The following is a 12,920-nucleotide window of genomic DNA, read 5'->3' on the forward strand; positions in this document are numbered from 1 at the left end:
AGCAAGAGACATACCACGTCTCTTGGTCCCATTTTTGGTGGTATTAAGTTTAGTTACTTGGTTAAGGTGGTCAGATCTCTCCATTGTAACGGTACCTTTAGTCCCTTTTTCACTAATAAGTAACCTCTGGGTTAGTATTTTGGGACTATGTGAGTCCTTTTCTTTAGCCGCCTTTAAAACAATGATTTTAGCATATAATTGTGATTGATTGACTCTTTTTGCAGTTTTTATTCTGAGCATACATAAGTTTTTTTGACTTGGTCATTGATATTCCTTTTTCTCTTAGTTTTAAAAATTTATCCTGGTGCTACATGCACATTTTTTTTAAAGCACTTTTTTTTGGCTGCGTTGGGTCTTTGTTGCTGCTCGCGGGCTTTCTTTAGTTGCTGCAATTAGGGGCTACTCTTCATCACGGTGCACGGGCTTCTCATTGCGGTGGCTTCTCTTGTTGTGGAGCACGGGCTCTAGGCACGCAGGCTCAGTAGTTGTGGCTCGCAGGCTTAGTTGCTTTGCAGCATGTGGGATCTTCCCAGAACAGGGATGGAACCCGTGTCACCTGCAGTGGCAGGCGGATTCTTAACCACTGCGCCACTGTACCCATCAACAATGCTTCCCATTTTCTCCTCCCCTGAGCCTCTGGCAGCCACAATTGTACGTTCTGTCTATGGATTTGCCTATTCTGGACATTTTACGTAAATGGAATTTTAGAATATGTGGCTTTTTGTGTGTTGTCTTCTTTCACTTAGCATAATGTTTTCAAGGTTCATCTGTAGTGTAGCTTGTTAGCAGTACTTTGGTCCTTTTTATGGCCAGAATATTCCATTTAATGGATGTACCACATTTTGTTTATCCGTCCATCAGTTGATGGACAATTGGATTGTTTCCACTTCGTTGTTATGAATAATAATGCTGTGAATATTTGTGTACAAGTTTTTGTGTGGACATATGTGTATGTTTTCAGTTTGAAACATCCCTTTTTAAAACTGTTGTTGATTTATATATGCAGCAGAGTGTTTTTTAAGCTATCTTTGGATTCCTGAATTTCTCTCTTCTATTTCTCTTTCACTTTTAAGGCTTTACTTAGATGTCTGGTGATCCTTGATTGTCCATATTTAAGAGTTAGGGATTAAAAGGCTTTTTGTGTGTGTAAGCTGAACTTGTAAAATGTTGGGCATCTTTGTAGGGTAATCTAAATGGCAGCCAGAGGTTTTTTTTTTTTTATTTTTTTTATTTTTTTTTATTTTTGGATGTGTTGGGTCTTAGTTTCTGTGCGAGGGCTTTCTCCAGTTGCGGAGAGCGGGGGCCTCTCACTGTCGCGGCCTCTCCCGTTGCGGAGCACAGGCTCCAGACGCGCAGGCTCAGTAGTTGTGGCTCACGGGCCCAGCCGCTCCGCGGCATGTGGGATATTCCCGGACCGGGGCACGAACCCGTGTCCCCTGCATTGGCAGGCGGATTTCCAACCACTGCGCCACCAGGGAATCCCCACAGCCAGAGGTTTTAAATGTTAATCCGTGGGGTCTTTTCTTTGAGGCTGGTTGGTTTCTCTAGAAAATTTCCAATTTTATGCCTAGTGAGTTTATGATTGACTGCCTGTATGAGGTTGCAGATGCAGGACTGAGTTCAAGCACTTCTTATACCTTTACTTTCTTCCCTTCTTACTCACTCTGTATCTCATACAGATTTTTCAGATCTGGTGCTCCACATCCCAAGTTTGTTCTGTTCACTTTCTTCAGACTGTAACTCTTCAGGCTATCTTCTCTGGGGATGGGGATAGGGTAGTTGCTTGAAACCTCTGAGGCTTTGATTATTCCATATTTGTATTGTCAGGCAAGAACCTATTTTTATTCAGCTTCACACTTAAGCCCCATTCTCCCCTGTACCTTTCCCCTGCAGTCTGGATCCACTGGGTTTTGTAGAATCAGGTAGCTTAATTCTTCTTATCGGTATCTGCTTCTGTAGACGCTTGGTGTCATAGCTTTCTTTGCTCTACTGAATGAGTTATTACCCATCCATTTGTCTTTTGTCTTTGCAAAATTTTTTTGGATTCTGCTGCTGTTCCCTCATGCTATGTTTGACCTTACGGGCAATTTTCTTTTTCTTTCTTTTTTGCGGGGGTACTGCATTGGGTCTTTGTTGCTACGTGCTGGCTTTCTCTAGTTGTGGAGAGTGGGGGCTTATTGCAGTGGCTTCTCTTGTTGCGGAGCACGGGCTCTAGGCTCTCAGCCTGCAGTAGTTGCAGCACACGGGCTCAGTAGTTGCGACACACGGGCCCTAGAGCTCGCGGGCTTCAGTAGTTGTGGCTCGCGGGCTCTAGAGCACAGGCTCAGTAGTTGTGGCGCATGAGCTTAGTTGCTCTGCAGCATGTGGGATCTTCCCGGACCAGGAATCAAACCCATGTCCCCTACATTGGCAGGTGGATTCTTTTTTTTTTTTTTTTTTTTTTTTTTTTAATTTATTTTTATTTTTGGCTGTGTTGGGTCTTCACAGCTGCGTGCGGGCTTTCTCTAGTTGTGGTGAGCAGGGGCTACTCTTCATTGTGGTGCGCTGACTTCTCATTGCGTTGGCTTCTCTTGTTGCGGAGCACGGGCTCTAGGCGGGCGGGCTTCAGTAGTTGTGGCTCGCGGGCTCTAGAGCACAGGTTCAGTAGTTGTGGCACATGGGCTTAGTTGCTCCGCGGATCTTCCTGGACCAGGGCTCAAACCCGTGTCCCCTGCATTGGCAGGCAGATTCTTAACCACTGTGCTGCTAGGGAAGTCCTGGGAAATTTTCTTTTATGTATACATATACATATATATATATATATATTTTTTTTTTTTTTTTTTTTTTGACCACGCTGCACAGTATGTGGGATCTTAGTTCTCCAACCAGGGATCAAACCCTCACCCCCTGCAGTGGAAGCACAGAGTCTTAACCATTGGACTGCCAGGGAAGTCCCAATTCTTTGACTATCACTTTAGTAATTTCTCTGAAGGGAAATATCTTTCCCTTCAGAGAAAAATCCACTTATTTCTCAGCTTTGACAGGCAATCTTCAGTTACTTTTTTCCACAAAACTTTTTTTAAACCTTCGTTTTTACTTTAATAATTAGAAATAATATTTAAGAACTTAGGAAGTAAACAAAGTGTGTAATATCCCACCCTTCAGACAACCTGCCCCATTAACATTTTGGAATATTTCTGATCATTTTATGGAAATTTTTTTTCTTTACATAGTTAAAAATCTTATTGTATGTCTGCAATTTCATGGTTCAAGGTATTTTTGCATCCCATGTCAAGCATTTCCCTGTGTCATTAAAAATCTTTTATAATATATACATATGTTTTAAAACATAGTCTTTATTAACTCAATATTTACTTAAATTTATTATAGTTTAACTATTATAATATTTGGGCATTTTGGTTTTATGTATATATTTGTAGGATAAATATAACTGTAAAGTGTCTAATTTATTGAAAGGTAGGCAGTTTCCTACAAATAAGAATCAGTAAGAATTTATATTTTCCTTTAAAATGATTTGTTGTATGTTTCTTTCATATAGTAGGTTTGTGGGAATTGCAACATTTAGTTGCTGACAAGTTTTTTTTTTTTTTTTTTAACTCCCATTTTTTCGTAGCGGGAATATAATTGTGCCCTTTATTTGCATGATAAATTAGCTTAGGTGGTAACGATCTTTGTTTTCTTTTACAGAAATGTGGCTTGGTTTTGAGCTGGAAGAGAGTACAAGGCGCATCTGGAAAACTTCAAGGTAGGTAAATTTTTCCTTATTTATTTGAGATCATCTTAATCTGTGTACATAAGTACATTTGCATTTACTCTCATTGTCCTTAACCGTAGGAGTGTTCTACGGGCACTCTGTCTTCACTCTTTAATAGGATTAAAGGGAATTGGGAAGATGTTGGCTGAGAGTTGAGATTAGAAAGTAGAAAAGGATAACGTGAAGGAGGTAGGAGAGGGAAAAAAATTACTCAGACTAACTGATTTCTTATAAGATTACTTTAAGAAGTCCTTTTTGTTTCAGAGCAGGAGTGTATGATCAAGATGGAACAATTAGGACTTAGGAAGAAAGTAGGAGAAGAGATGATGTGATAACCTCTTAGTCTTGAAAGCAAACTGTTCTTTTCATACTAGTTGGTAGAGACACCTGTTTGATACACAACCTTTGAACACTTTTATTATGGAAAAAATCGTATGTATATAAAATTAACAGAATAGTATGATGAGCTCTCATATACTCGTCACCTAGCTTTTTAACATTTATCAACTTGTGCCATTTGTGCTTAACCTGTACCCTACCCATTTCCTTCTTATATTATTTTTAAGCAATCTTGAGCACCAGATCATTTTGTCTGTAAATATTTAGTATGTCTCTAAAAGATAAGGTCTTTTAAAAAAACATATCTAAAATACAATTATAAGACCAAAAAAAACACCTTTCTCTTAATTATTAAGTCAGTATTCAGATATCCAACATTCAGTCAATATCCAGTCAATGATCAGATGTCCAGCTGTCTTAAATGTCAGTTTCTTAAATAGTTTTTTTGATTCAGGATTCATATAAAGTCCATGCATTGCAATTGGTTGACATATTTTTGAATCTCTTTTAATATTTTTAGTTCTTCTGTCTCTCTTATTTCCCTTGAAATTATTTGTTGGTGAAACTGGGTCATTTGCCCAGTAGTGTTTTTTCAGTCTGGATTTGCTTATTGCAGCTCCAGTAGAATTATGTGCCATGCATCTCTATCCTCTGCATTGTATTGCAAACTGGTTGGTAGTTGTAGCTTGAGACTTGATCAGATTTGAGTTTGTGTGCGTTATTTTTGTTGATTGTTTTTATATGTAAGAATTCTCTAAAGGTAGTGCTCTTTCATTAGGAGTCATATTGGGTTTTTTGTTTGTTGGTTTTTTTTAATGTTAGCAGCTGTTGATTGTCAGTGCATATGTTGATTCCCTCACTGGAGGGTTGCAAAATGTAACAGTCTATTGGGAAGAATTCTGTCTTTCCTTCGTTGAAGAAAAATCTTCATTTGTTAGTAGAATACATCTATAAGGATAAATTTCTTCCTCCATACACTATTTGGTTACTTAGAGGTATAACTTCTATAAGAAAAACAGGATAAATGCTTTGGTTCTTTCATTTTTCAAAAGAATGATCTTATGTTGTCAGCATCCTCTACCAGTGATTTTTTTTTAAGTATTTTGAAGTTTTAGATTGAAGCATATTCAATTGTTATTATATTTAATGTGGATTAGTTGTCATTATCACTAGTGAAGCTTAAGTTTTCTCAAGTTGCCTCTGGAAATTAGATCTTTGGTGATTTTTGACACAAGCCTAAATGCCTTTGATAGCTTCCTTGTTATCTGGGATGACAAGATATTCAGAGCTCAGCTAGTAGTTTTTCTGCCCCAGACTTGGTATCAGCCATTTCTCAAGAAGCTCTGATTCCTTTCAGTGGGAAATTGTTTTCAAAATGGCCATTTGGAAATGAGGTGTACTCATGGTAGGAGTGGTGTGGTCTTTGCTTTGCCAGTGCACATTAATTCAAATTCAAGCCTAAAAGTTTTTTATTTAATCTTTTCTGTCATATGTCTATATTTCCTTTCTTCCACATTTAGAATCCTGAGCTTCAACACTGGGGATGATAGACTATTAAATAATTATTATTTATTATTATTATCATCTCACATTTCACATACAGCAGTTTCAGACCAATAGCACCAATACTGTCATCAACAATATGATTATTGAACTTTTCTTTTTTATAGACAGGTCTTTTTGTCCTTAGGATATATCAAACTTAAATCTATGGTCAAATTTTCTGTTTTAAAATCACTCAGAATATGTGGTTGTATCATTAACCGTACACATATTTGGATTCACTTGTTTAATTTTATTTTCAATGTTTACTCTTAAATTTAATTTTAATATCTGTTTAAAGTCATGGTAATAATGGTGAGACTAGTTATTAAAATGAAACAGATACAGAAAAATGAGACTGGTAACTAGAATAAAAGATCAATACTTTTGTAGTTTAACATCTCTGAATTGAAAAGTGCTGTATTTAGGTTCAGGAAGACTGTTTTCACTTATCTGTAGCTGTTAGGAAGTCAGGATGGAATGAATTGATGAAATAATTAAAAGAATTAATCATGAAATTTGTTGATTCTGCTAAATATTTTATCAGCACTTCTAATAAGTAGCAATTTGCCTGATGAGAATTTTTCTTCTTTTCCCCTGTTTTTGTTTTCTCTTATTTCTTTTGGTTGTTTGAGGGTACTAAAAGTGAAATCCGTATCAAAGGTAATTGAAGGAAAGGGAAGAGTGACAAAATAAATAATCCCTGTATTATAATGTTTGGTCTGTAATGATTTCAATTTTTCATAAATATTTTTCATCTTTCATAATTGTATTGATGTTTCACTAATTCTTTACATCCATTGCTAGCCTTCGGATTCTGTGAGTATAAGGAGCCTGAATCAACCCTCCGTGCACTCAGGTTATTGCATGACCTGCAGATTGGAGAGAAGAAGCTACTTGTTAAAGTTGATGCAAAGACAAAGGCACAACTGGATGAATGGAAAGCGAAGAAGAAAGCTTCTAATGGGGTATGTTTTCTATAGCATTGTCTTCTCTAGGCCAGCTGTGCTCTTTCAGTGTAAATACTTCTCATTATGAAAAATCTAATACGGGGCTTCACAAGATCATCAAGAGGGTGTTTTTATAGTTTATAGTTATTTTAAGTCTTTTATCTACCCATAGTGGGTGGATGACTGTTGGTTTACTTGTTCCAGGTTGGGATGAAGGTAGTAAGGGAGGCTGGACAAGGTTAACTTGCCAGAGAAAACACTGGTACAGACTATTCCAAACAGAGCTAATTCATTAAGGCAGCTTTTAAGTAAGTACAAAATATATTTCAACCTACAAAATTTTTATTAGTTGCCCTCTTGTTTAGAAGTACACAGGTTCTAAAATGAATGAAAATAAGTCTTATTACTTTCATCAGGTGGTGGCTCTATTAAGTGAAGCTAAAGTAAAGGAAATTTTTGTATGTTGTATTGTAATGTATACATTATTATTCCCTCTCAACAAAGCAAAAAATAGCTAAAACCTGAGTGTATATTTCCTTGTTTTCCCTTCCTAGTTCCTTTTGACACATCAAGCTGAACAGATCCAAAATAGATTCATTATTACCTTCCTGTCTCTACAAAAACAAAACAGCCTTTTTGCTCTCTTCAGGCTTTTCACTATCATTCAAAGTAGAAATAGGTTTCTTGGTTCCACCACTCCCTCCTTTACAAAAACATTGTAAAAAAAATTCATAAAAATAGAGCAACCTATAAAGAAGACATTAAGTATCACCCATAATTCTATCATCATTAGTAAGCACTGTAGACATTTTTGTTGCATATTCTTCCAGGCATTTTTCTCTGTATGGGTGAATATAGTTTTAATTGGAATATGTGAGTTTATTTTTCTTTTATAAATGGAGGATTGAATTCTGAAGTATTATTTTGTAAACAACCCTTTTTTCACTTAATCTTGTCTTTCTCTGGATTTTTAATAGTATTTTAACTGATTTATCTACATTTAGTTTTCTTCTCATCTGCCTGTTATAGTACTGCCCTATATTTCTAAAACATAAGTATAATTATGTCAGCCCCCTCCCGTGCTCATGCATCCTAATGGTTTTGAATTTCTCACAGTGTAAAGCCTATATTCTTAGCATGGCATCCAAGGCTTGCTCCAGTCTACCTTTCTAGCTTTCTCCATCAATTCCCTGCATGTGTCAGTCACGTATCCCTACAAACTCCTTTGTGCTTTGATGTCCTTGTTGCTCATCCAAGCTCCCTGTTGAAATTCTATCCATATAGTTAAAATGTTGCTTGATTCATATAGCTGTCATCAGTCCTAGATTCCTCTCAGGCAGAATTAAATCCTCTCTTCTCATATAAAACAGGATTTTACTGTTGTTACGTCAGTCTGCTTTGTCGTATGTATTGTTTGTATTGCTCTCTCACAGCTCCTTGTACCCTGTTTCATTCCCGTATCCCACATTCTCTGATTATAAGATAGACAGGACAATAAATTCACAGACTATGTTTTTTCATCTTGTACCTCCACAGAACCTGGCTTAAGGTCTTGCTTATAACAAGAATGGGGTGAACATTTATTATAACAGTTGCAGTTATGTTGCTCACCTGATAATCTTACTGTCTTTCCCTAGCTTTAAAAGGAAGTAACACAATTTACACTCCAGAGAAATTGTATTTTATCTCATATCAGCACTATTGCCTGTCATACCAGTAAAACCTTAAAAAAGCCAACTGTCTGCAGCAAGACTTCTTAGATTTTCCTTGCTGTGATAACTGAATTCTTTTTTAAAATAAAGCATGCATTCAGTGTCGTCAAAGTTTTTTATATAATTCCCTGGATTCATTGTTTTACTGTGCTTGAAATTTAGCTTGTGAGGTGGTTTAAATGGTGGCATTTGCAGATGGTGTACTCTGAATATGAAGTAAATCACTTCACTGTATAGTTACGTAATAAATAAGGAAATGTATAATCGTGTGACTTTGATTTATTTTGTAATCACCATTAGTAAGAGGAATCACAATTGAAATCTGTTTATATTTTTCTTCAAGAATGGAATTGAAGCCACCTCCAATAAAAACAGAACGGTTATTTCAGATAAAATGAAATTTAAAAAATTAACAGACATGACTTCTGGGTGCGTTTGGCATGGTGCCCAGAGGTACTTGAAGTCATAAGACAAACATGGTATATTTTCTTGGAGTGTCGATTTTACTCAGCAATACTGGTAAAATGAAAATGTTGAGCAATTCTGTCAGTTAAAATTTTTTTCAAACAGCTTAAGCCAATATGAGTATATTGTGGAGTAGATTGCAGGTTTGTCATGATTTTTCAGGGTAAAATGTGAAAGTATACTTGTTCTTTCTCTTTTATTGTCAATTTATTGGAGAAATTTAGAAAATAGTGACTTTTAAAGTAGGTGACATGAGAATGAGACATTGAGAAACTTGTATGCTACCTATCCAGACATTTTCCTGATTCCCAGACAGAAGAAAAAATACTAGTTGTATAGTTCTCCGATTCAAAAAGAACCACGAGTTTGGCTAGAAAGAGATTTTTCCTGACCCAGAATTTTAAGAGGAACTATATGCCTTGAGTAGTAGCTTGATTAAAAGCTTTTATTTGGATTTTGCAGAATTTGTAGAAGCAACTTTTATGACCTTTAGTAAAAGTATTTCATTTGGGGTAGCCACGCTGATCTAGTCCATGTCCTGTTGCTTTCTGGTTGTTCAGCAGTAGCGGTATAGGAGTAGAGATATTTGCTTGATCGTCACAGATAGTGCTTGTTAATCACACATTCAAGAATGAATTCTGCCAAGCGGTGGAAGTACAGATAATCTTTGGAAAGAGCTGCTTGCTTTACATTTTAATTGAGGACAGATCAGATACTGCAGGTAGGAACATTTTCACATCTTTGCCTGGAAATTAGTCTGGTTGAATGTACATTTTCTCAAAAGAAAGAACTCTGCATTTGCTTAGTTCCCAAAGAAGTTCTTGTTTTGAACTCTAGAGGTCAGTGCCAAAGAGTGAGTCTAGTAGAGCTGCTTTCTAACTCTCCAGCTAGCAGCTTTACTATGGAAGCTTTTAATTCCTCTGAAAAGAGCCAAATAGGTGGGCCATGTAAAACATCTCAGATATTCAGTTGATTTCTTTGATCCTCTTGTACTTCCAAACCCTTCACTTTTTGCTGCTCAGTATTACTGAATGTGCTTTCTGTTTCTGAAGTGGAAGAAAAAACTGGAAATCAGGAAACTGTCTGTGGTTCAGGACCCAGAGGTAGAGTTTAAGTTGAAACTAAAAATAACTTTTCCTTCCATGATATATATTGCTACTTTTGTTTTTCTTACATTAACAATTGGTTAAGAGATTTGGGCTCATAAGCTTTCCTTCTAAAAATGTACATTTTCTTTATAGATCAAGGGGCAGTAGTCATTTGTAAGGTGGTGTGAACTAGTTCATTCCAAATGCTTTACTTCTAATTTAGGTAAGACCAGCTATACTAATATTTAAGTTTTGGTTTAGGATGATGGTGGTAGCGAATTTAGGGGCTATGAGTATTTTTAGTTGAGTAAGCCTTTGGATTTATAACCCCACCTCAGTCCTTATGCTTAAAAAAAGCATGGAGATATAGACGGTTCATGGAAAGAAATTTAGAATGTAGGGAAAATGCTAAACACAGACTGGATGTTCCCTCATGAGGTATATTTTCATAATAAAGAATTTAGGTCTCAACAGCTGAGTATTTGCGTTGAAATAGCCATATGTATCTCAGGACCTACGGTTTCAGTGACAAGTTACTGGTGGTTTAATTCTTTCATTTAAAACCTTTGGAGAAGCAGAGTCTCACTGAAGGGATTTTAGTGAAAGCTGCGTAATGACCTTATTGTGATATGTTATTGATTTAGAATAAGAAAGGAACAACACATCACCACAATTTTAGTTTACAATGTTCTTGGTAAATAATGTAAACAATTTAATTACAGTCCTTGGTTAAAGCATCTTGTCTTTATCCCAGATGCCAAGTAGAAAGTTGGTTACAAGAAGATTAGATGAAGAGGCAGGTTTGAGAAAGTAAAGAGTGGTTAGTTTTATAATATCACATTTAATGACTTACGTGAAGGTTGTCTATATCATATCCTTCTCTTACCCTGTATTGTTAAATGCTTAAGGGCAAGTTATTTCTTTTTTTAATTTTGAATTTTTTACCATCTAACATAGTATCTTGCATAGGGTAGGCTCTTAGAAGTTTGTTGAGCAAATTAATTTAAGAAATAAATGCTTGTTGAGTAAGTATCCATTGGAGATAGCTTTTTAGAATGCCAGTTGTTATGAAATCACGGCTAGGTTATATGAAGGAGGTACAAGGTATGAAACTCACCTTGAATAGAGTTGCATGCATTGTGACCAAGAGCCAGCATTTGTCCAGAAGAGCAGGATTCTTGTTTGTATCTGAAACTTTGCACAATATATGTTTACCCAAGTATGTATGTAGTTTTAAGTTACAAAAATTTTTGTACACATACATCTTTATGTTTATCTTGTTGCTTCTTTGTCTTACTTTCCCACCTTTCCAGGTTTTAAGAAGAGTTGAGGGTAATGAAATTATCTAGAGGTCATGCTCTAAATTTTGTCATTTGAACTGGATTAATTCCTTAACTAGGAGCCTTAAAATAAAACAGACAGAAACAAGAAGGATAGTAGGACATTGGAAACCAATAAAAAAAAATTTTTTTTTTTTTCCCCACATCAACACAAGTAACAGTCGACTTCTTTTAAAAAATAATAAAGTCCTGGGAATTCCCTGGTGGTCCAGTGGTTAAGACTGTGTTTTCACTGCCGAGGGCCTGGGTTCAATCCCTGGTCAGGAAACTAAGATCCCACAAGCCACGTGGCTTGGCCAAAAATACAATAATAATAATAATGATAATAAAGTCCTACAAAGAGTTACTTATTTTTATAATGTTACAATTTTTATAATGTTACAATTGCAAGTCATGGGGAGAAAGATGTGCAGTATTTAGAGTCAATTCCTTTTTAGTGTATAATATATGAGCTTTATAAGTGGTATTCCCACATTGTAGAAAGCAGAGGGGAAAAAAGCCATCATTTCAGCCCCTGACCTTCCTGATGCTTGCATTTTGTTGTATATAGCCATCAAGTGTTTTTGTTTAACCTACATATGTTTTTGTTTATTTTACTTTTTAAATTTTTTTGAACACTTTATTATATTTGTTTATTTTTGTTTTGTTTTGGCTGTGCCACACGGCATATGGGATCTTAGTTCCCCGATCAGGGATCAAACCCGCGCTCCCTACAGTGGAAGTGCAGAGTCTTAACCACTGGACCGCCAGGGAAGTCACTGTTTTTGTTTATTTTAAATGGTGGCTACCATAGTGTACATAAAATAGTATTTTGCTTTTTTCATGTAATAAAGTTTTCAACTTTGAATGAGTTATTCAGTAAACATCATTAGTTTGTGCAGGTATTGAGCAAGACAATCTGAAAAATTGTGAAAGCTTTGCAGATGTGTAGTACGCTAGCCCTGTGATTTCGGTCTTTCTGTAGCTGGCTAGGGGTCAGAATGTTAACTATCAAGGGTAGAAAGGAAAAGAAAATCGTAAAGTACAGTGTATCTAAGGAAAAAACAATAAAACAAATGAAGTTTAGTTTTGTGAAGTTAGGAATAAATCCAAATCTGTGTTTAATAGGACTGCAGAGATGTTTGGGAGAAAACATGTTTGTTTTGTGTACTAACTTGTTTTAGAATGATTTTGATTTTCTTGTTTGATTTCCCCCTTCCCTCTCCTGAATCTGCCTTGTTTTTTTTTTAAGAATGCCAGGCCAGAAACTGTCACTAATGATGATGAAGAAGCCTTAGATGAAGAAACAAAGAGAAGAGATCAGATGATCAAAGGGGCCATTGAAGTTTTAATACGGGAATACTCCAGCGAGCTCAATGCCCCCTCGCAAGAATCTGACTCTCACCCCAGGAAGAAGAAGAAGGAAAAGAAGGAGGACGTATGTGTTACTGATTTCTGACAACAGAGTCATTCCTACAGTTTACATTTTGTACTGTCACTCTTGTGCTTTCATTATTTCCAACTTCTGAGGGGAAAGTAGAGTGACTAGCGTTTATAACAATATAGTGTTAAGGCTAATTTGACTATGTGTTACCAACTAACTTCCTAATTTTTTTTTACCACAACGTTCCTGTTTCGCATGTTTGAAATGCAGTGACATGAAAGCTTGTGCATATTTGTGGATTCATTAAGTAAGAGGGGGAAAAAAAAAAACCCAGACTTGAGTGATGAATAGGAACTGATATTAAGGG

The 12,920-nt window shown here is 36.2% G+C and overlaps 1 protein-coding gene across 4 annotated transcripts in view; it reads left to right on the forward strand.

Moving 5' to 3' along the window:
- Positions 1-12,920, forward strand: part of RBM25 (RNA binding motif protein 25) — a 53,162-nt gene that overhangs the window by 16,539 nt on the left and 23,703 nt on the right. For all 4 annotated transcript variants that reach the window (XM_036841518.1, XM_036841520.1, XM_036841521.1 and 1 more), the window contains 3 exons: positions 3,688-3,745; positions 6,443-6,603; positions 12,422-12,607. In XM_036841518.1, the coding sequence (XP_036697413.1) occupies positions 3,688-3,745; positions 6,443-6,603; positions 12,422-12,607 (405 nt within the window). The remainder of the gene's footprint in view (positions 1-3,687; positions 3,746-6,442; positions 6,604-12,421; positions 12,608-12,920) is intronic.

This window comes from Balaenoptera musculus, chromosome 2 (genome assembly GCF_009873245.2).
Source record: "Balaenoptera musculus isolate JJ_BM4_2016_0621 chromosome 2, mBalMus1.pri.v3, whole genome shotgun sequence".
Lineage (NCBI taxonomy): Eukaryota > Metazoa > Chordata > Mammalia > Artiodactyla > Balaenopteridae > Balaenoptera > Balaenoptera musculus.